We start from the raw sequence: 20,890 nt of genomic DNA, 5'->3' as shown, positions 1-20,890 counted from the left end.
TTAAGAAATAATTTTGTATCATGAATTTTCAGAACCACCAAAATTTTTATTCCTCTTCCAACTTAACCTAATTTTGGTCTACCTGATCAAGTTTATGGCAAAAGAAAGCAGTGTAATATATGAGAATTACTTAAAAGGGTAAAAACATTTGTGCCTTAATTTTGTGTGTTGTTGTCAATCGACTGATTACACAACAGGACTGGATATCTATTTTTAGCTGACCAGTAAATCAACATGAAGTGGCAGGATTTTATCAATATCATGATTGAGGAGGAAAGGATTTGCAGAGTAGTTACTGAAGCCATGGGTCATCCTTGTAGTACACCAAGTATCTTATTTTAATATACATTAAAAATTAATCCCCAAAATAAAGAAACTATTCTACACTGCACTATTATTGTGATAGCTGAATATCTGAAACAAGGGCATGCACACAATTTGATAGTGTACTACTGATATGAGATGAAACCATGAACCAAAGCAATATAGCAGAACCTTTCATGAGCATGACTCAGTACAAAAAACCAGCTTCTAGTCCAAAGAACTTGGTCTATTTCTGTGAATCCCTAAATTGAGAAAAAAAAAGCAATTGCTTTGGTGTTCTTCAGAAGACCAGAGAAAATATTATACCAAACAGCTAAATTATTTATAGTTAAACTTTACATGATAGTGAGAGTTTACAGGGCCAGGTAGTCGTAGAGTGCTGTGTCTCATATAACACCAAAGACTGATTTTCATAAAGACTCTCTTGTCTCAGCAGCTGCATTGTGCATCATTCCAAAAAGTACCATTTATTTTAAAATTCTACCTTTATTATCATAAAATGTTTAAATTTTAGTGTAACAAGACTAGTTTCAGAAATTACGGCATGACTTGTGGTTCTTTTGATCTATTTTATCATTAGTATAGGGGCTGGGGCAATTTAAATGCCTCAAGTTGCATATGTGGATCTTCATGCTAATATTGTGCCCTGAAAATTCTGCAGGTGGATTGTTGTTGTTGTTGTTTTTTTTTTTTTATAACATTTGTACTAATTGACAGAACATCCAGTATTGCAGTACCTGTAACATATTTAAGGAAGAAGCTGAAATTATGGTCTTTCTGCTAGAGAAAGATGTAAGACTTGCAAGGCAGTGAGACATTGGCTGTGACTGACATACTTTGTACAATACATGTGAGAAAGTTCTTATCTGATCTATTATAAGGTCATATTGCTCCTTGATACATGTAATTAATTTCTTATAATCAGCTTCCATAATCAAAAGGAATAAGCTAATTTAGCCCCTGGAAACATTTTCTCAGAAAAAATGTTAAGATTTCCCTGAAGTGATTAGCATTTATTTGCAATGAAACTAGAGTGTGAAATTGGAGTCAAACATTATTTTTATTTGCCCTAACTTTGAGCTGAGAGTTGCACCAGTTTTTCATTCTGCTGAGATAGGAGAAACAGTTCAGAATGTTCTCACTTATAGCTCACTGCCTCTGTCTACACTGAAAGATCATTTTAAATCCAGATTAATATTTGGCCAAGCCTAATCTTGATTTTGCTATCTTCCAATTTAAAAGACGTTTCTCACAATCTCTTCAGAGAAAAATTTTGGAACAAGACACCATATTCTTGATACAGTAGTTATACATCTTTCACCATCTGACTTTTGTAGCTGAAGGGAAAAAAATATTTTATATTTGTAAATGTTTTGCTCACTCTTAGCCACTTGAACAATAAAGATGACTGTATCCAGGAAAGCTAAAACAGCCTGCCCAAATATGCAAATCAAAAAAAACCAACAAAAAAACCCACTCACATGTGTGCTGAAAAATCAGTGTTATAAATGTTGCTTCTATGTACTGCTGGCTTTCTGGAATGAAAATTAGGACAAAAAAAAAAAAAACCAAACAAAAAAAAAACCCAAGATGGTATAGAGCAGTTAGTTAATAAATGATATTGAAGTAATGATGAGTTAATATGAAGCAGCTAATTTGTCTTTGTCCATTTAAATCCTTATCTCTTTGTAGATCATCTCCCAGACACTGTTACTGCAGGGCAAACGTGTACTGAGTTAGAAAGGACGAGGAAACAGCTGCTCATCACAATATGTTTGACTCTCTGAATATGTTTCTCTGTCTGTATGAGTCTGACACTACACAATTGTTTTCAATGTCTGTATATGTTGTAGTGTAGATTTTTTTTCTGATGAACCTTATGGCAGTTATCTAATGGGATCATTTCCAGCTAGCCTCCCTGCTTTTTTATAAATGAGAACATAAAATTGTATGAGCTAGGAGCAGATAAATTTATTGCACTGTTTCAGGCAAGACATAGCCTTTTTTTGTGGTTGGATTGTTTTTTCTTTTTCATATACATAACAATATTTGACTATATTAAGTTTAATCTTATGTTATTGCATTTTTTTTGCCTTGTGACATCTTTCATTTACTCAGTTTATATTTATCCCAAGTATTTCAACACTTCCTACACACTTTTTCCACTTGATTTTTCACTAATTTTTCAGATCATTAATCCACTTATTGAGAAGCATAGCGCTTAGCAGAGGTATCTGTGAAACCCTGCTTGTGATCTGCATTTGCACTTCATTCCACTGTTTACTATTTTCATTATTTGTTCATTCAAGGACCTTCCTCCTTATAACATGGCTGTTTAGACTCATTTAGCCTTTGACACTGAATCTTGTCAAAAGTATTTTGTTGGAAAACACCAGTAGTGTGCTTTTCAAAAGTTATGGGGGGTGGGGGGGGTCTTCCTCTAAAAAAATGGTGTTGCCTCATTCTGCTACAGTTTCTACATGTTTTCATGATATAAACATCATATGAAAGGATCTGCAGAACCTTTCTTTACCATCTGATACCTAAGAACTAAAGAAATTCCAAATGGAAGGCCATGCGCACCACAACCAGCAATTTGTCTGTTTTACCTATGGCTTCTTGGAGATTGCCTGGGTATATAAAGCCTAGACCTCATGGATTGTTGGTTTGTTTCATAGTCTCTCCTTCTAGGCCATCAGTTTCAGACAGATCTTTTGCTAAATCCTCCAGTAGGATTTCTACATTCCTTGATTTGCCACAATAATTTCCAGTTTCTGGCTGAACACTTGCCTTTGAAGTTCTGCATTTTCCGTCACCTCGTATTAGAAAAAGAAACTGTAAATAAGAAAGATTATGTTGGGTCATTGTGGTGTCTTAAATTCTGATTTAGACACATAATCAGGAACTTGAATTTCCATGGTTCGATTTCCACAGTTAAAACCTCATGGTCTGGCTTTGCTGCCATTAAAGCCTTGGGGGCAGACTTTTCAATGGACTTTAAATCAGTCACATTAAAAACTGTAATCATGACTCATGTGTTTAATATTGGAGTCACTGTGTAAGCCTCTTTGGTCTATATCCTGAAGGAGTTGAGGCATCATCCTGCTCCCTATCAGATGTACTTTCTAACAGTCTCACATGTGAAAGAGAAGGCCATGCAGTCCTAAATGAAAAGTTGTCCATTTTGTTCAGAATTTTAAATATAATAATAGGATAATTGCAAAGGAGGCGTTTCTCAAACAAATTCATGAGGAATGATACAAAGAGAAAAACCTAAACTGGGTCCATTAAAATTCAGTTCATTCAAAGCTTTTTGAAATAGTTTATTTTTAAAATTATATAGGAAATCAGCAACAAGATCAGTGTAGCATAGATAGGCTTACTGTGAAATTAAATTCAATTTGCTCTATATGTAACTGACATGCTAGATTTCAGACTTTTTGTGTACTGACATAATTTATCTTTGTAGTTGATGAAGTTAATTACATTTTCAAGGAAAAGTATGATGAGCTTTATAACTTGGCAGAGAATTCCTGAGACTACTGAAATGGAAAAGATAACATGTCTGTGTGAGACATTCACTTTCACTGTATCTGTTCAAGAAAATTCAGCATCAATGAGCTCGTTAAATCTAATGTTGAAAATTTACATCATTAGATTTCAAAGTCAGTAAGCAGACGAAATTAAGTGGTGGAGTTTCTCTGTTTTTTTTTTTTTTTTTTTCCTGGCATTTTTGAGATAGAAATGAATTATTTACGTGACAGACAGGTGGCTGTATAGTGATTATGGATGATTTTAACATCATGTGACAGTAAGGGAAATTAGAGCTCATTAACATTCATATGACCCAGTGTCTGCACCACTGATCAATGACTGGACTACTCTATGCCTTAAAATGCTTAATGATTCTTTGTTTGACAGGAGCTGCTATTGGAGGAAAATGTGGATGATCTGATAGCTGGCAGAGTGAATGTGGCCTGCACTTTATAAACAAGGGAAATGTGAACAACTGGGGAGCAGAATGAGTGCGAGAAGCCTTCCAAGGCTTGTGGTGATTGACAAACTCTATTATGGCTGACACAGACATGCTATGCTTTGTGTAAGAGTGCTGGCATCTGACTGAGTGGAAGAGCAGGGGAAAGTGAGATTGTCTGTGTGATTAGTGGAAGGTGATCAGCCATCTGCTTGGTGTAATGCATTTACTGAAGATGAAGATAGAAAGCATATGTGTGCATGTGCTTACACAGGATCTCTCACCTTTTATACAAGGATCCATGACAATGTAAAACTGTATATAAAGCATTAACACAAGGCAAAAAAATATGCTCAATTCATCATTTTTTTCCCCACCAGAAGGAATGCAAGCTGGTAGCAGTGTATTATAGTTCTTAAATGTGCTCTTCAGCAGACAGAAACAGTAGCTTTTGAAGTTGTAAATAAATAATTGGGGGGAGTATTTTTTAGAAATAATGATATTATAACTTTCAGTCTAATTATGATGATGAAAATAAGGTTATGCCCTGCACATGTTAAAATATAGAACTATTTTTTTGACATTGCATTTTCATCTATTTCACCCCAAATTTAAAATCAGCTGGTTTGTATAACTCTTCAGGGTACAGAAAAGGTTTGGCTTAGAAAAAAGCTGGAATGTGATTTGCCCACCTAAAACTGTCATTGATGCTACCAGGATTTTGTGATTCAGAAAATGAGACTGAGCACAGCTTTTGAGTTGTATAAAAAAAAAATTTTGAGTGATAAGGTCCTGCTTAGAAGGAAATAAAATACCTTCTTTACCTCATTTCAAAAGTTGTTTTTGCAAGGTATAAATATTGCCTCTAAGGAAAAAATCAGTTTTGATATGTGTTATAACACTTAATTTTAGTGGTTTACAATTCACTATTTGTACATCTCACAAAATCTGGATAAACAAAAATGCTCCAGAAATATAACCAAATTTAAGGCCAGCATTTAAAGCAGTCATTTAAAAATATCAACACGTGACCCCAAAGTATTGTTCAACTGGATCATCCCTTCCTATCCCTTTTTTCTACCAGAACTCTTATCAAGAGTGTTTCGGCAAGTTTTGTAACTCCTGAATTGCACAAAATAGATATGTCTATGAGGCTGGCTGTTGCTGCGGGGCCTGTTTGGCACTCCAACATTAGAATTTCGTAGAAGCGCCTCTGGCGGGGCATTTTCCCGTTTCCTGCCGGTAGCCAGGGCGTGCGGGGCCGCGGGCGCGCTGGGGCGGGGCGGCTGCGGGCGGGACGCGCGGCTTGCGCGCTCGCCCGCGGGGTCAGGAGCGCCAGCGCTGCCGCCCGCCTTCGGTCCGGTGTTCCTGGAGAACCTTCCTGTCCTTTCTCGCGGCACAGCTGGATGATGCCTTTTTATTCTGCCAAGAATCAGTTGAAAGAAATCTGTGTCCTAGTGTTTGGATTCGGTCATTTCTAGCTGCAGGTTTCTCCTTTCAAGCATTTGTGAACTTTTTAAAGCTTTCATAGACCTTGCTAATTAGTATCCACAGCGTGTTTTATTACTATTGTATAATTTTTTTAAGCAGATGTAAAGAATTATCTATTTTAAAATTTCTCCACATATTCTTAAATTGAAGTGTTGCAACTTGTGCTCTGGCAGAAAGGGAAGAATGTAAAGGACTTGGCTGTAAGAGCTGCTAGGATTAATGAGGCATTAGCTGCAATGCTGGAGAGCCACTCTTAGAGTCAAGCGCGTCGTAACAAAAACCAGGTCAGCAGGTTCCTAATGTTGCTAATTGCCCACTCAGTGCATGAAAGCTGGAAGTGCGCTCTGCATGCAGCACGGAGCAGCTTTTGTTTGCTTCTGCAGGAGCATGTTTTCATTTCTGTTTGCTAATTGCTTTAATGTCCTTACTAGAGCTGAGTCATACTGAAAAACTCTGCAAGAGTGCCAGGGTTGTTGTTTTTTTTGGGCTGATTATTTTTGTTTTGTTTTTATGAAAAAACCCGAAGCAAGCACTGCTCTTGCTGTGCTTTGGTATCATTTAGTGATTCACAGCTGTTTCTCTGGTAGGCATGTTTAACAGTAAACATGCAGGAATAAGGACTACATGTGTTTCACCAAAATTTCACTTTCAGGAGGGAAAAATGTAAATAATATGTTTAAAATATTGGGATAGTTTTGGCTGTTAGAACAGGTGAATTCTATGCTTTAGAGCTGGGGCTATAATCAGCAATGTCTCAAACAAAAATGTTATGACACTGATTTTTTTTCTCACACTTTATGTTGAGTACTTATGGCAACAGAGTTTAAGCTGAAAAATAGGCAATGTAAAGAGATTAACTTAAAAAATACTCAGCATCCTGAAAATACTATTTTCATCTGGCTTTTCTGCAGAACATGTTATTTAGCACAATTTAATTTGTAATTTTTCAAAATTTAAGCTAAAAGAGTTGGAAATTTTACTACAGCAGGCACTGAGAATATTTTGATTCTTTTTTCCTTTGCTTGATTGCACCGATAGAAAATTTTGTTCTGAAGCACCAAATTTATATTTAGTGTTAATATTTAGTATTACTTTAACATACTTTTTTGTGAGTGTGATAGATGTGCGAAAACTGATATACGAAGTAGTGGCAGGTTAGGAAATAACATAAAACACAATTTTTGGGTCCTTCCTGGCTATGACAAGTGCAATTATGACTGGATACGTTTTTGATACTCTCACTGCCTGCAGAAGTAGTTTCTGGATACTGAGACTCCACATGAAATATTTAGGACTATAATTAGTACTCACAGTGTTGATTGAACAGTGAAAAGTCTGTATTTCTACAATCTTATAGATTTTATGTTAAATAAGTGAAATTGTTTGGGGTTATTTTTTAGTTTGTTTTTGGTTTTGTGGGGTTTTGTTTTTTCCTTGTTTATGCATAGGATTGATGACAGCCTCTTCTGTATGTAGAACATACAGAGGAAGAGGCACAAAGTAAAATGTTTTCTTTACTTTGTCCAGTGGATCTCATAAGTGTATATTGATGACACAGCATTTGGGCTTTCATGAAAAGCATTTGGGCTTTGTAAAATGTTGTTTTATTTTTAGGTACATGTTTTGACCTTGGGAATTATTGTATCTATGTTTTGCTAGAGTTGTTGCTTATTGCAATAGTTCTTAATCTAACAAAACTACTAGAATTTAAAGTTCAAAATGGAAATCAATAAATCAATCAAGTGTCCTCAATAATTGCATCAGGTTTGTATGCAATTTTTTTGTTGTACATGATCAATAGTTGAGTGAACAGCAGGGGAATTTAAATGAATCTTGAAATACTCTGTTTAGTCTTAAATTTCCGGCCAAGGAATATGTTGCAATATGTATTAGTTTACAAATACCAATCTTGTATTAATTGTGGAGTTCAGTAAAGTTCTGCTGACTTTTGCCAATGTTCATTTATTTAAGTTGCATTTGTAAAAAATCACTACATATTTTTCATTAGTGAAAACTATAATTTCCAAGATAATTGGAAATTAGATGAGAAATTATAATTGGAAATTGCAATGAGAGAAATGCAGTATTTGTTACTTTTGTCATAAAAAGATGATGTTCAAATCAACAAATTTATTCTGAAAAAATCTATTTAGTCTTGAACTTCCAGTATAGATTTTTAGGGTGAAGAATTTATTTAGATGTGCAGTACATCTCAAACATTATCATTTACTCCTTGGCTTTGAGCATTTTGTTGCTAAATTTGTTCTCAAAACAGCGATGTGTTTTCTTTTTATCTTTGCAGCTATTTTTGAAAGAAGTATGGTTTAGGCTTTGACGCGTTAGCCATGGATGTAGCACTTTCTCCCATGAGAACACAAGAACTGGATCCGATGCCATCTGATGCCTCTCCCATGCTCATAAACATGACTCCTACAGTGGAACAAGAAGGGGAAGGGGATGCCCTGAAGGACCTTGACTCTGGGCAGCAGTATGAGAAGCCCCCTCCTCTGCACACCGGGGCCGACTGGAAGATTGTTCTCCACTTGCCGGAAATCGAGACCTGGCTTCGGATGACGTCTGAGAGGGTCCGGGACCTGACCTACTCCGTCCAGCAGGACTCGGACAGCAAGCACGTGGATGTGCATCTGGTGCAGCTGAAGGTAGGATGGATTTTACATCACAGACTTCTCAGTGAAGGTGTCTCATTCAACTCTGCTGTTAGTAAAATCAACAAAAGGGCTTTCCCTAACTGCCGAAGCATATCTGACAGCCTGTGTTAAAAAGTGAATAAATCCTTTTAAGGGAGATAATAGAAGCCACTCAATTATCAGAATTTTTGCAACGTTATTTGATCATCATGTAATTCAACAGTCATAACCATATTCATGAACATGTTCATACTCCAAAAGCAAGCAATAAAATGTTATCAGTAACCTGACTGGACATCTCACAAGTGCCCATAAATATTCCCACTGATTTTAATGGGCTTCTGTACCTAAAACTGCCAAATAAAATTCCAATAGAATTCCTAACATTCCAGTAAATGGAGCCACTCATTTGAAATTCAAGGCAAAATTCAGATAATTAGTGCTTGGGACTGTAAGGTATGTTCATTTGCGTGGCCTGGTTTGCTGCAGCAGATGAAGCATGCTTTTGAAGGTGGCAGTCTCCAAAAATAGCACAAATGTTATCTTTCAGAGTGAGCTGTCTTCAGAGTTGCATTCTGAGGCCTGTTTATGTGAACATAGTCTTCCTTCACACTCAGTGCAATGGTATTTTGTTTGTGTTTATTTTAGGACTGTAGCTGTAAGCTGTCTTAAAATACAATGCTGTATACTAACACTAACCAGAGTGACTGTACTGTAATCACTCCTAACCAAATAGAGAGCTGATCTTGATTTATTAATGCTCCCACCATTTTTCTAAATAATTTAGGGTAGAAATTGCCAGCTTTTGACAAGAAGAAAGGACTAAATCCATAATGTGCAATAAGGTTTTAGCAGATATTGTGAAAAGGTTTCTGCAGGCAGACGTGAGAAGTCATGCTGGGCTTGGTGGTAGTTCTGATCTGGAATTGCTTGTGGCTGTATTAGTGCAGTGCTGAGCTGAAACTGGAGCTCTGTGGAGCTTGTGGGTGGTGTTTGCACACAGCTGGCTCAGAGCACAGGCAGAACTGATCTGTGCCTGCTTATGAAATGAGAATATTCTGTACATACAGCTCACCCTCATATGTCCTCTGATACATTTGATTTATAAATAGAAGTCAGTAGATGAATAGCATTCCTCATGGTTTTTCTTCTTTTTAGAGTTCATTTGTGAATTCACAAGAGTCAATGAGGGTTCAAAAAATACTGTCCTAAGGGTTTTAGCTATGTAAACAAATGAGGCCAAGTTTGAATAAGCACATTAGGAATACAGAACTTCTGTAACCTGCTGACCTGTAAAACGGACAAAAAGAAATATGACTGTAGAAACAAGTGTTGTGAAATTATTTTATATGGTATAATATAATATAGACTTTAGATAAATTTTGAATAGTTTATCTACTATATAACAAAAACTAAAAAAAAAAAAAAAGACAAAAAATCCAAACCAAACAAAAACCCCAACTACAGCTTCATACAGACATTTTTTTTCTTCTGTCCTTGATAATATTCCTGGAGGGCTACATCCCAGTGATGTGTATTCTTCTGGAACTGTTGTGCCTAAGCTTGACAGTGGGCTCAGTGTGAAGCTTGACCCATTGCTGAGTAGACTGAAAAAAGTGTTTCACATATCTTTCAAACAATACATACCGGTTTAGTATTTTCCTGCTTTCCAAAACAGCAGGAGATCATTGATTCAAGTTCAGCTTGTAATTCACTGCATCTCCCAATCTCCTTTCCCGCAATATAGGTTTTTTACCTCTCTTATCCATGAAATTTTACATGTATGATTTTACTTTTGTCCATTATTAAGCTTTTTTTCTTTTATCTCATTCCACAAGTATCTCCTTCAAGTGCACTCATCTTTTTCATCTGCAAATTTAAGAAGTCTTCTTTCTGCTCCTTTGCCCAAATCATAATGCGAAAAATGAATTATACAGATGCTGGATAAAAGTCTATCACATAATGGTTTCTGAATATAATTTTCAAAATGAAAATGTAGCAACAAGACAAACAATTTTTAGTTTTCTCATAGTTTGTTTTCCTCAGCCAGGAGATGTCCGATTCCATTTTCATGAAGCTTTGTTTGTTTTGGATGCTTAGAGTTGATTTCTTTCCTCTGGGTGTCAGTTGGCTTGGTGATAACACTGGATTGGGGATCCAGGCCAGAGCAGATTCTTTATATTATTCCTTGGAAAAATTGCTCAGCACCAGCATCATCTCTCTCTCTTGTGAAAATTTTCTCAATATCTCAGTTGCAGATCTGTCTGTTCTTCTGCTCTTTCTGTAAGCAAAAGCATTGCATTTTCATTGTGGCTTGTTCTCTAGGGATTTTGGTGTTTGGTGCTAGTCTCTTTTCATGCTACATGACTTAGAGCTTTACTAGTCACCACTGATCCTTTGAAAATACTTGTCTTATTTTTGCAATGTTAGTTTCTCAGAACTAGCCACATAGCATGAGTGGGAGATTTCTCTTATATTGTCCCTTGGGAAATTTCCTGGAAAGCTCAGCTTCACAGGAGTGCTGCAGGAAGATAGTTGGATGAACTGTAACTCTTCAGATTCCAGAATGCCCTATTTTAGTCATTCACCTGGCATCACTCTTAACTCAGAATGTTCTGTGATACTTTTACATTGCTCTAACACATTCGCTGTAGCTGTTACCAATTGCAAATATGGTAAAAGATATTTTTAAAAATTATGGTTTTGCTACAAGCAAATAGAGGCATGCTCTCTGTGTCCTTCTTTTGTCTTAAAATGCTGAGATGCTTTTATTATCCATTTAGTTTTTTATATTTTTAATAAAATATATTTGCTTTTACAGCAAAATCTTTTGTGGAATCCTTCTGAGGTATAACTTGGATTCAGCTCCTTTTCTGCTTTACTTTATATCCCTAAACTCTCACAAGGAAGGGTCTACTGTTTCAAACTATTGATAGCTGCTTTGTATCTTTTGGAAAAAAAAGAGTTATTTGGGATTATCTAGTGTAATATTCTGTATCTGAGATGTCTGTTAATTTATAACCTGTTTTAGAGTAAAGCACTCCACCCCTGCTTTTTGACTTTAATATCTGCACCATGTATCATATATTGACATATATAGAAACCAACACAGTTTATGCTATGATAGTGTTTTTTTTTTTGCAGACACCGCTGTTGTCTCTCTTTCCAAGCAGACAGACTTCAGTAATTTTTTTCCAGGATACCTGGGTCAGTTGCAAACATCTTTTGATGGGATCTCTCATCTTTCCTCTTGACTCCTACTAGAAAATTTTAATGAATTTTGGATAGAGATCAAATATCACGTAACTATTATCCTTTTACTATCTCTAATTTTTTTGAGGGACAAAGACTTTTTAGTTGCTCTTTTTCCTTGAATTTAAATCCTGGCTAGGAGTACAGTGTGAGAAATTATCAAAACAAGATCTTAAAGATATTAAAGTGCATTAGAGTGTAATATATCTACAGTTAGGTACAGGTGATTCCTTTCTCCATTACAAGTATTTTGAAAAAATGTAAAACCCAGGGTACAGTAGGCATCTTTCTCATCCCCTCCTCTCTAATTAGCTTTTAAAAATTTTATGAGTAGTTTAGTAGGCCTACTTTTTTTACATTTTCCCCTGTGGCCTGAGCATACTCCTTGATTTGGAAAAAATTCAAGGAATAACAGAAATAAATCTGTGTTTCTCAAATGTTATCTGGTCAAACAATCAGTTTGCTTAGAAACCTTCCAACTTGTCTGGCAATTCTACAGTCTTTCTCAGACTGAAATTGTTATGGAAAAAGATGTGACTTGTTTACCACATCTTAATGTGCTCTATTACCATAATAGTACTCCTGTAAAAGTTATGCTGGTTTTGTAGCTCTTAAGCTAACTTGTCTTCTGCCTAAGAGAAGAAAATTCATTTTCATCACATCCCTCAAAAACTGTCCTAATCCCTTGCTATGTTTTATCAAACATAAACAGAGGCTAATTCTGTGCAGGGGGCAATCCTGGGCTGTTCACTTGCCTACCAGGTCAGTGCTTCAAGGATGAAAGTGATGATGCAGCCAATTTTCTTGGTACTAATTAAGTTTAGAAATTAAGTGCAAAGCTACTTGTCAGGATTTATGGCAGTCCGAGCTCAGAAATGCAGAATTTTAGGCAGTGGAATACTTTCACTGAAATGAGCAACAGAGGTTGTTCTTGTGGTCTTTAGACATCTATAAGCTAAATGACAACAGAGCAAGATGATGCAGGACTTTTCTTTGTATGAACACAGAAAGAGCATATATATTTTACTGGAGATTCCGTTGCCTTCTAAGGAGAGCTGGATCAAATTAAGATAGAAGGCTGCTGGTTAGAATAAAATAAGAGGCTCAAAGATTTGGGAGCAAATGAAAGGTAAAAAAAAGAAGAGAAACAAGAAGAATTTATCTGTTTCTGAGTAGAGAAGTGAATACTATTTGGTTCGTCTGCTGTTATCTATGTATCAAGGGAATAAAAATAGCTAAAAGCTGGAGAAGCCTTAACTGGTAGCCCCAGAGATAATGGAAGGTCTGGCTTGCATAATTTATCAGGATAAATGAATAATTAATAAATGTTGCAGACAGAATTCTGGACCCTTTTAAGCTTGGACTTTCTTTCTGAAGAGGCAAGAAAGGTGACCAATAAAAATTGTTGGAATTAGTGTTCTTGTGACAAAGAGATTTGAATATTCCTTGGAGTGGCATCAGCACTGGATATTCCATCTGGGCTTGGGCAAAAAAGATTAAAAAAAAGGCAAAAAGAAAAGGCATATGTTACATGATAGACTCACTTGAGGTCCAGATACATGGCCTTTGGAAAGGAATTTTGAACAATGTGTGGAGTATCTAAGCCCTTCCCTTAAAGCAGGGGACAATATGAACAGCTCAACTTGATTTTCTACAAAGCAAACACCTAATGACACACTGAGCAAAATTCTGCAACCTGTGATACTTTCTCCAAGGATCTCTGTCCTTGGAAATGCAGTCACTAGTTCTCAGTGAAGTATTTGGACAGAGAAGGGTGATGTGTAATTCAGGGAGTTGGTAGATATGAGTACAGCAGCATCTGCAATGCTGTGGTTGTCCTAAAGGTTGTCCTAAAATAGACATTTAGATTGTTCAGCAGTCAGGAGACTCAGAATAAAAAGGTGAACATTTGCCTGTTATGAGGAAAAAACACTCACAATTTCTTCTAGCTCTAAAATAAAATCTCTGAAAAAAAAAAAAAAAAAATAAATCTCATTTTCATTTGGATATTTGCGCTTTTGAAACATATACTTACTCCAAAATTTGTTTTAGCTGTCACCAAGACATGAATGCATCTAAGTGCAAATTTGAACCAACACAATTATTATTTCTTCCCCTTCTCTCTCCATATTGCTCCTGCATTAAAATATGTTAATTCAGGCTGTAGAAAACGAGCTAATATGCATTACCAATGGTCTCTGGAGAAATATTAAAGTGACTATCAGATTGCAGCATAGATGTTATCTATTGCAGTCTCCTCTAGCCTATATCTTAGTCTGATTCAAATATAAATGTTTACTGGATACAATGCTGTAATGATATAAGTTTCGTTATTATGAAAAAATTTTGTATGTCAAGTCATTGGGCAAATTCATTAACAAAAACGTTTCCCGAGAGAATGTACTGTGTTTAGTATTTGTGTCTGTGATAATAACACATACTGATGTTCAGATTTCCTAGGAAACTGTAAATTAATATTTCAGTGGTGTGAATAAGATTTAGTACTGTCAAATTTTAGAATGAGAGGTCATTGTCAGCATATAATTATCTTTATTCACAAGTAAGTCATAGGAGTTTTTTATGATAGCTGTGACTTTGTTGCCAGATTTTTTTTAATGGATATCTATGCAAATATATCTGTGTGTGTAAGCAAGAGCAGACACACGAAAGCAGTGCCCCATAAATCCTAGTGGTGGTTTTTTCCTTGATTATTTGTGTAAGTCTATATGTTACAAAGTAGAATAATATTATGTATTATAACAATCACCTATTTCTGATCTGCATTGTGAACTATGATGTTCACAGGTATTTTCTTGCTTTGTGTATTTCAGTAGCCTTTGTGGCTATATTTCTTATTAGCCATTATAGGGGCTGGGTTTGTTACTTTTTCAGTTTACAGTTACATATCACTTATAATAGATATCCAAAAACTCTGATTTGGCATAAGGGAACAGCCACAGTCAGGCACAGAAAATTGCACAAAATGTAAGAATTTTTTATTTTTTAGTTTGCTACATTATGTTTAAGATTTCCTATGAGCTTTTATTATGGAGAGTTGACATAAGAAATTTCAGGTTATAGGATTGCTGTCTGAATACCAAAAATGCAACATGAATAGCTCAATAACATAACAAACTTGCATTTTAGTAAGAGCGGGTTCTGAAAGTTGGTTATTTTTAAATATCCTTGGATGTTTGCCTCTTGCATTATGTGAATTACTGCTCAGAATGAAATCCTCAGTAGCTAACTACTAGAAACCCTGCTGTGGATTGATGTGATTCCTTCATAAGTCAGCAAAACAAACAGATTCTGTGTATTTTCTCATGGAGAAGGCAAAAGGAGAACTAATACCTGCCAGTTTCTCCCTGTAAATGATTCCCTAGAGAAAGACAGCAGTTTTCATGTAGTCAGTTATTATCCTTGCATTTCAAAAGATGGAGCACTTATTTTTTTGGACGTGTTTCCATTTGTTTTTTGAAAACACATATAATTCAAAAGGCATAAAGCAGCACTGCATTACAGTGCTACTACTACAGCAATCACAGCACTCTAAAGTTCTGACAGAACATTTATAAATTCTCACAAAATATAAAATTTACTAGTAGTACACTGCAATTTTCCTTTCCCACTGAGCAGTGTACTTCTTAATCTGTGTTAGCTGAGGAAAGATGTCATAAGTGTCTGAGCTATATTCTTTTATTCTCCTCAGCTGGCTCTGGAGCTGTACATGCTCCTCACTGTGGTTCCATACTTCAAAAGGGGCTTGAAGCAAGCTTCAAGATACAATCTTCTCTTTTGGTGTGGCCTTTCATCTCTTTGTGTAGAGATGAATACATTTGCTTCTAATAAAAAACAATGCAGATATTCCACAGGCAAGAAAGCAAGTTTCTTCATAATAGGTTCTGTAGATTTAATCATAGTTTATCTATTAATGTAGCTGTTTTATATGTGCATTTCCAGTGTGATTGAGATTGGAAATTATGAAATATGTTATTTTTATAACTGACATACATATATGGGCATATATATGTGCAAGTGTATTTGTATGTGTCTTACCATAACAGAAATACAGTGCCACTACTACCTCAACATTTGCATATGCACTTATTCCTCATGCATTTCTGATTTTTGTCAAAAATTCTTCTGAATTACTTGCCCTACAATATTCGAGAAATGACACTACAGTTCACAGTAGTGCACCATTAATGTGTGTAAGACCTGTGTGTTTGCAGTTCACCTTGTGCTTCATAGATATTGAGGGGTTACTCTGTGTCTGTATGTCTATTTATACACTGACAGAATAAAATCTCCTGATGTGACAGAGTACAGTTAGTACCCTTTGGGAAAAAGAAATTATATAGTCAAGGGGAAATGTTTTATTTTAAATGCTCCCAAGTGTCTGTACTTTTGGATACAGTAAATATTCAAAAGACCCCACAAAATAAAGAAATAGAATTGTTTTAAAGACCATTAAGCTGTATGGGATGAGCAAAGTGGTTGATACACCACATAATCAGCTTGTATGTAAGGTATGGCTGACATCTCTTTCTACATCTCAGCACTGTCCAGCTGTTAGGCAGACATAAATCATAAATGGAAATCTGCAAAATCATTAGCCAACTATGCTCTGACATCATAGAGCTGAGATACTAAACTGAACATTGCTTGCTCTTCCTCAGGTATTTTGAGGAAGAAAGCAAGGCTAAAATCCTTTTAATTTAATCTAGGATTTTTAGGCCATAAATGAATTTTGCAATCTGGACATTTAAGGATATTATCAGATACTGTAAGATTCATAATAAAACAAAGGGAAGAGGGCTATTTCCAAGGACAACACGATAGGATTTGTACAGACATGGTACCACTGTAGCTAGCCTATGTTTTCTTTGCTAAGGTCATCTGCACTTCTTTCATACAGTGTTAGTGGGGATTTTCCAAAAGTTCAGATACTTGGTTTAAGTGAAGACAAAACTGTTTACTGCACATTTGTTAATCTTTTATCAGGTACAGGATCCCTTTTTCACACGGGACTTGAATCTTAACTTGAAATAGATAATTTTGATACACTGGATTAAAACACCAAATTTTACACAGTAAAATGGGTAACCTCATATGTAGTATTACAAATATAACCTTATTTTCAATGAGTACTTTAAGTATTCACCTTGTTTAGGAATCTAGACCATCAGTTCAGTATGAGGAATTAAAACAGAGGTAAAATGAGGAATACATGGGAAGGGAGCCACTCTCTTTTCTCCAAAGGAACATTGCATTTCTGGTTACAAATAAGATTGCTTTCAAAAACCTTGAAAAATACTGCATGCTGTATTACTTTCAGACTTCAGGTAGAATAAGAAGTGATGAAGACTTTTTTTTTACATTATAATTTAAGTTGTATGCTTTTGATTTTCAGCTGAGATCTGCAAGAATAACTTCCCTGTCTCTTATCTGTTCAAGATTGTTTTGATCCTAATTATGAATTAAATATTTATAGTATCTCTCAATGTTGGTTTTATTTTCCTTTTTTTTTAAGCTAATGAATAGCTAAATCACCAAACAAAGCATTTGAGCAGCAAAGACTTCATGGTGATCTCCACTGCAATTTAAATTACTTTGCTCAGGTTGTAATTACAGTATTTGGGTGTGATTTGTGAATTTTAATCAGTTCTCAATTATTAGATGAATTTTCTTTTCTACCGTGTTATCTGATATAGGAGAGAGCAAATCAGAATGAAAGAGCCCCACCTGTAAGTTATTAAAGATGTTGCTTGAAAATTACCAAGGAAAAACCCATGTTATATGGATATCTTACTAGCATCTGAAAAAGACATTTTCCTTGATTCACAAGAGTACACATCAGATTCAGGTAGAGATTGGCTTGGGACTTTCATTCGTAAGGTAGCAAATCATGTTCTAGCTGTTGGTTGCTAGCTTTACTCTCCAGCCTCTCTCTCCTGTGTGATTTTCCTTTCAGCTGTTTAAAGGTTCTCTCTCAAAGTTTGTCTTCCCAAACTCCCATCTGATTCCTGTCCTTTTTAATTTTCTTCTCCCTGTTTGTCCTTTGCTGAAGCACGATGCTGAGTCATCTGCTGCCATGCTGAATTGCTGCTTCAAAAATCCCTGCTTCCTTTCTTAACCTGGACCAGCAGCACGTTCTGGGAGAGAGCAGGAGTCTGACAGAGCACACGTTTGCTATTACTTACTGCATTAAAAATGGAGGGAAGTAGATGACAGTACTGCACATGGGCCTTACTTCTGTGTAGAGCATTTTTCTTTTTATGTGGTCTTGTGTAATGTCTGTGACCATAAAAGAGTAAAAAAAATTCAGTTGAAAGTGTTTAATATGTTTTCTAGTATGCTCAAATCAATGAATGCATAGGGTATTAGGGTGTTGGACTTACATTTACTTCCAAGAGGTTTGAGTGTGGTTGTGGTATGTTCCTGCAGGTAGTCAGCACCTGGTTTTATGTTGACACAGTCCTGCATTACTAGAATTTGACCTTGCTGATTTTATTGGAAGTTTTATGCTTAGTTTTGTTTGTTCCCCCATGAAAGGTGAAGATTCAGTTGTTATAATTGAATGACTTATGATTTTGTTGCCTTGATGATTGAATAATTTGTCCTTGAATAGGAAATACAGCTTTTAGCATCTTTGGAAGGGAGGTGATTTAATTTTGGTAGTGAAATACTGCAAGTGAGAAGGAACTATAAATTAAACAGCTACAAGAATTTCTAAGAATTCTCCCTTAAACAGCAATTATTAAATGCTTCAAGTCTTCTTTGAAGGCCTCACTTTATCAAACTGTTCCCAGAAAATGGACTTTGCTCTCTGCAGAACCAGTTGCAATTGGCAAATTACCCAGTGCATGGAAGTTTACCTATCAGGGTCAACCAAACATAAATAATAACAATAACAAGAACAAAACCACAACAATAATAGTAATAAGTTAAAAAGAAATACACAAAGTCAAAAGCATTGCATTTAGTAATATAAAGAAAGCCAGGAAACGAATGGACATTTAAATATAGTTTTGCAAATGTGCACAGTCAACTTTATACTCCTGGGAAGCTGCTGAACTATATGGAAGTACAGAAATGGGGAGTTTAATAACACGTTTGAATTGCTTTTTAACATCTAAATAAAATTTATATTGTGCTTTGTGTAGTTACTTCTGAAACTAATTTATTTAATTTTATTTCTATTAGAAAAATTACTTTCACAAGGTACAAATTTTGTGTCATAGTATTGTAGGAAGATATTTGTTATTTGTCTTCTTGGTTCACTGCATAAGATAAAGTAGGTAAGTGATAGATAAGCCTGAAAAATTACTTTGTACATAATTAATTGCATTTATAATGTATGTCAATTTTCTTCTTGCTCCTTATTTCTATTCTGACAGCACAGACAAGAAAACCACACAAAGCATAGTGTCCTAGAAAGCTAGAACATATGTTAAAACAAAGGAAAAAAAACCCAGAGGCCCTGGGCAATAGTATTTAATAACATGTTCAGTAACTTCAATATTAAAATAAGTAGTGAGACATTTCAGGCCCAGCAGACATCAGAGGCAGCAGGTTCTGCTGCAGCTGTGCTGCAGCACCATCTAGTGCTGCAGGAGCTGCCCAGTGCTGCTGAGGAGGGAAAAAAAAGAAATAGGGAGGGATGGGAAAAGTTTGGTATCACATGCAGAAACCTTTGGAGCATTACCAATAGTGATTTGCAACTTTTTAAAAAATATTTATTTGAAAAAAATTCTTTACTAATGTCAAGTTTAGCATACTTGCAAAATAAAATACTTGATCTGGTAATGGTAAAGATGACATAGAACCCTCAGAGAAATATGTGTGCATTTATGTACATATATATATGTACTTTTACTACCTTGAAACATTCAATATCTACAGTGAATTTCTCTATTTCTCTCTGTCAGAAAAATACCAGCTTGGTAATACCACTAGCAGGAGACAGTGTTTAAATTAAGGGTGTCCCTGAAGATGGAGATACCCAAAACCCCAGACCTTCCTGCTTGCATACAAAATTAAAGCTTCTTCAGATTTGCATGGATCACTGGGTAACTTAATATTTTGGTAGGTTTTGCCTACTGTTTTGCAGTTGTTTACATGGCAGCCCCACTGTACACTTGACATAGTGCAGACCATACAGACACAATGTGGCTTGTAGGATGTCCAAAACAAACTGGCAGTGAAATCAGTGGTAAGAGCAAGTTATGCCAGCTCAACCCATCTGTGAGACCACTGCTGCTATCACCCCTCACCCTCCCTGGCAGCCCTAAGGCAAGCTCTCTCTCTGTAACAGCATGGTTCTCTTACTGTTCTGCTTACAGTTCCCAATTTATTTAAATCAAAATGAGCAGTTGTATTTTGTAGTAAGAGTTATTACAAAATCTGTTTCCTGGAAGAGGTGCGGACATCAATTTAGCAACATCCTATAGACATAATGTACCCAGCATGAGAAATGTCCTTATGCATTACAGAGAGTAATGGATTTTGTTTAACTTCCTTTGATAAGTTTAGGACCATCAAAATATCTATTATTTAAATATGTTTCTAAATGATAAACTCCTTTTATCCAAATGTACTCATCCTTCACTGAAAAAAACCAAAACAATCCAAACAAAACCAGTGAAAACGATGTAAGATAGGCTAAATTTGAGGTAGCTGATTATGAGATCTGGCATGGATCTTCAGAAGTATTTGTGTCTTAAAAATCTCTGTGTGAGTTTTCCCTTCCTTTTTTTCTGTCTTTGAAGTTCTGTAGGAATTATTCACACATAGCTCATACAGCTGTGCACATCAAATGCTAATAAGCAATGTAAAATATGCAACAAAATACTGTACTGATTTTATGTGTGGGATGAATAAGGGGCTTCTAGTCCACTGAAGCAGTGATAAGACCAAGATTTTTGTATGTTTTGTTCTTTCTTTTGCTTTGGAACAATATGGGCATTCATTTAACTAGGGAATAAAACTATTTGGTCTTTTGCACAGTTTCATTTCACTGCAGCTCACATGGACTGAAAGAACAGCTGAATAACTTGATATGGAAAACTTACAGGTCATGAATATTGGATGTAACAGCTGTTTTATTTAAAAAAAAAAATTGAATGATGTAATCCCATTGCTTAGAAATGTCAAGAATGTGACAATCAATTGGTTGGAATAGGAGAAGGAAAACCAGTTT

The 20,890-nt window shown here is 35.6% G+C and overlaps 1 protein-coding gene across 4 annotated transcripts in view; it reads left to right on the top strand.

Moving 5' to 3' along the window:
- Nucleotides 1-20,890, top strand: part of AKAP6 (A-kinase anchoring protein 6) — a 256,721-nt gene that overhangs the window by 37,121 nt on the left and 198,710 nt on the right. For all 4 annotated transcript variants that reach the window (XM_031504984.2, XM_031504983.2, XM_021542661.3 and 1 more), the window contains exon 2: nucleotides 8,091-8,448. In XM_031504984.2, the coding sequence (XP_031360844.2) occupies nucleotides 8,134-8,448 (315 nt within the window). In that variant the 5' untranslated portion in view covers nucleotides 8,091-8,133. The remainder of the gene's footprint in view (nucleotides 1-8,090; nucleotides 8,449-20,890) is intronic.

The sequence above is a fragment of the Lonchura striata genome, chromosome 6, assembly GCF_046129695.1.
Source record: "Lonchura striata isolate bLonStr1 chromosome 6, bLonStr1.mat, whole genome shotgun sequence".
Taxonomy (NCBI): Eukaryota; Metazoa; Chordata; class Aves; order Passeriformes; family Estrildidae; genus Lonchura; species Lonchura striata.
Note: the sequence above shows the minus strand (reverse complement) of the source record. Positions and strands in the feature narration are given on the sequence as shown.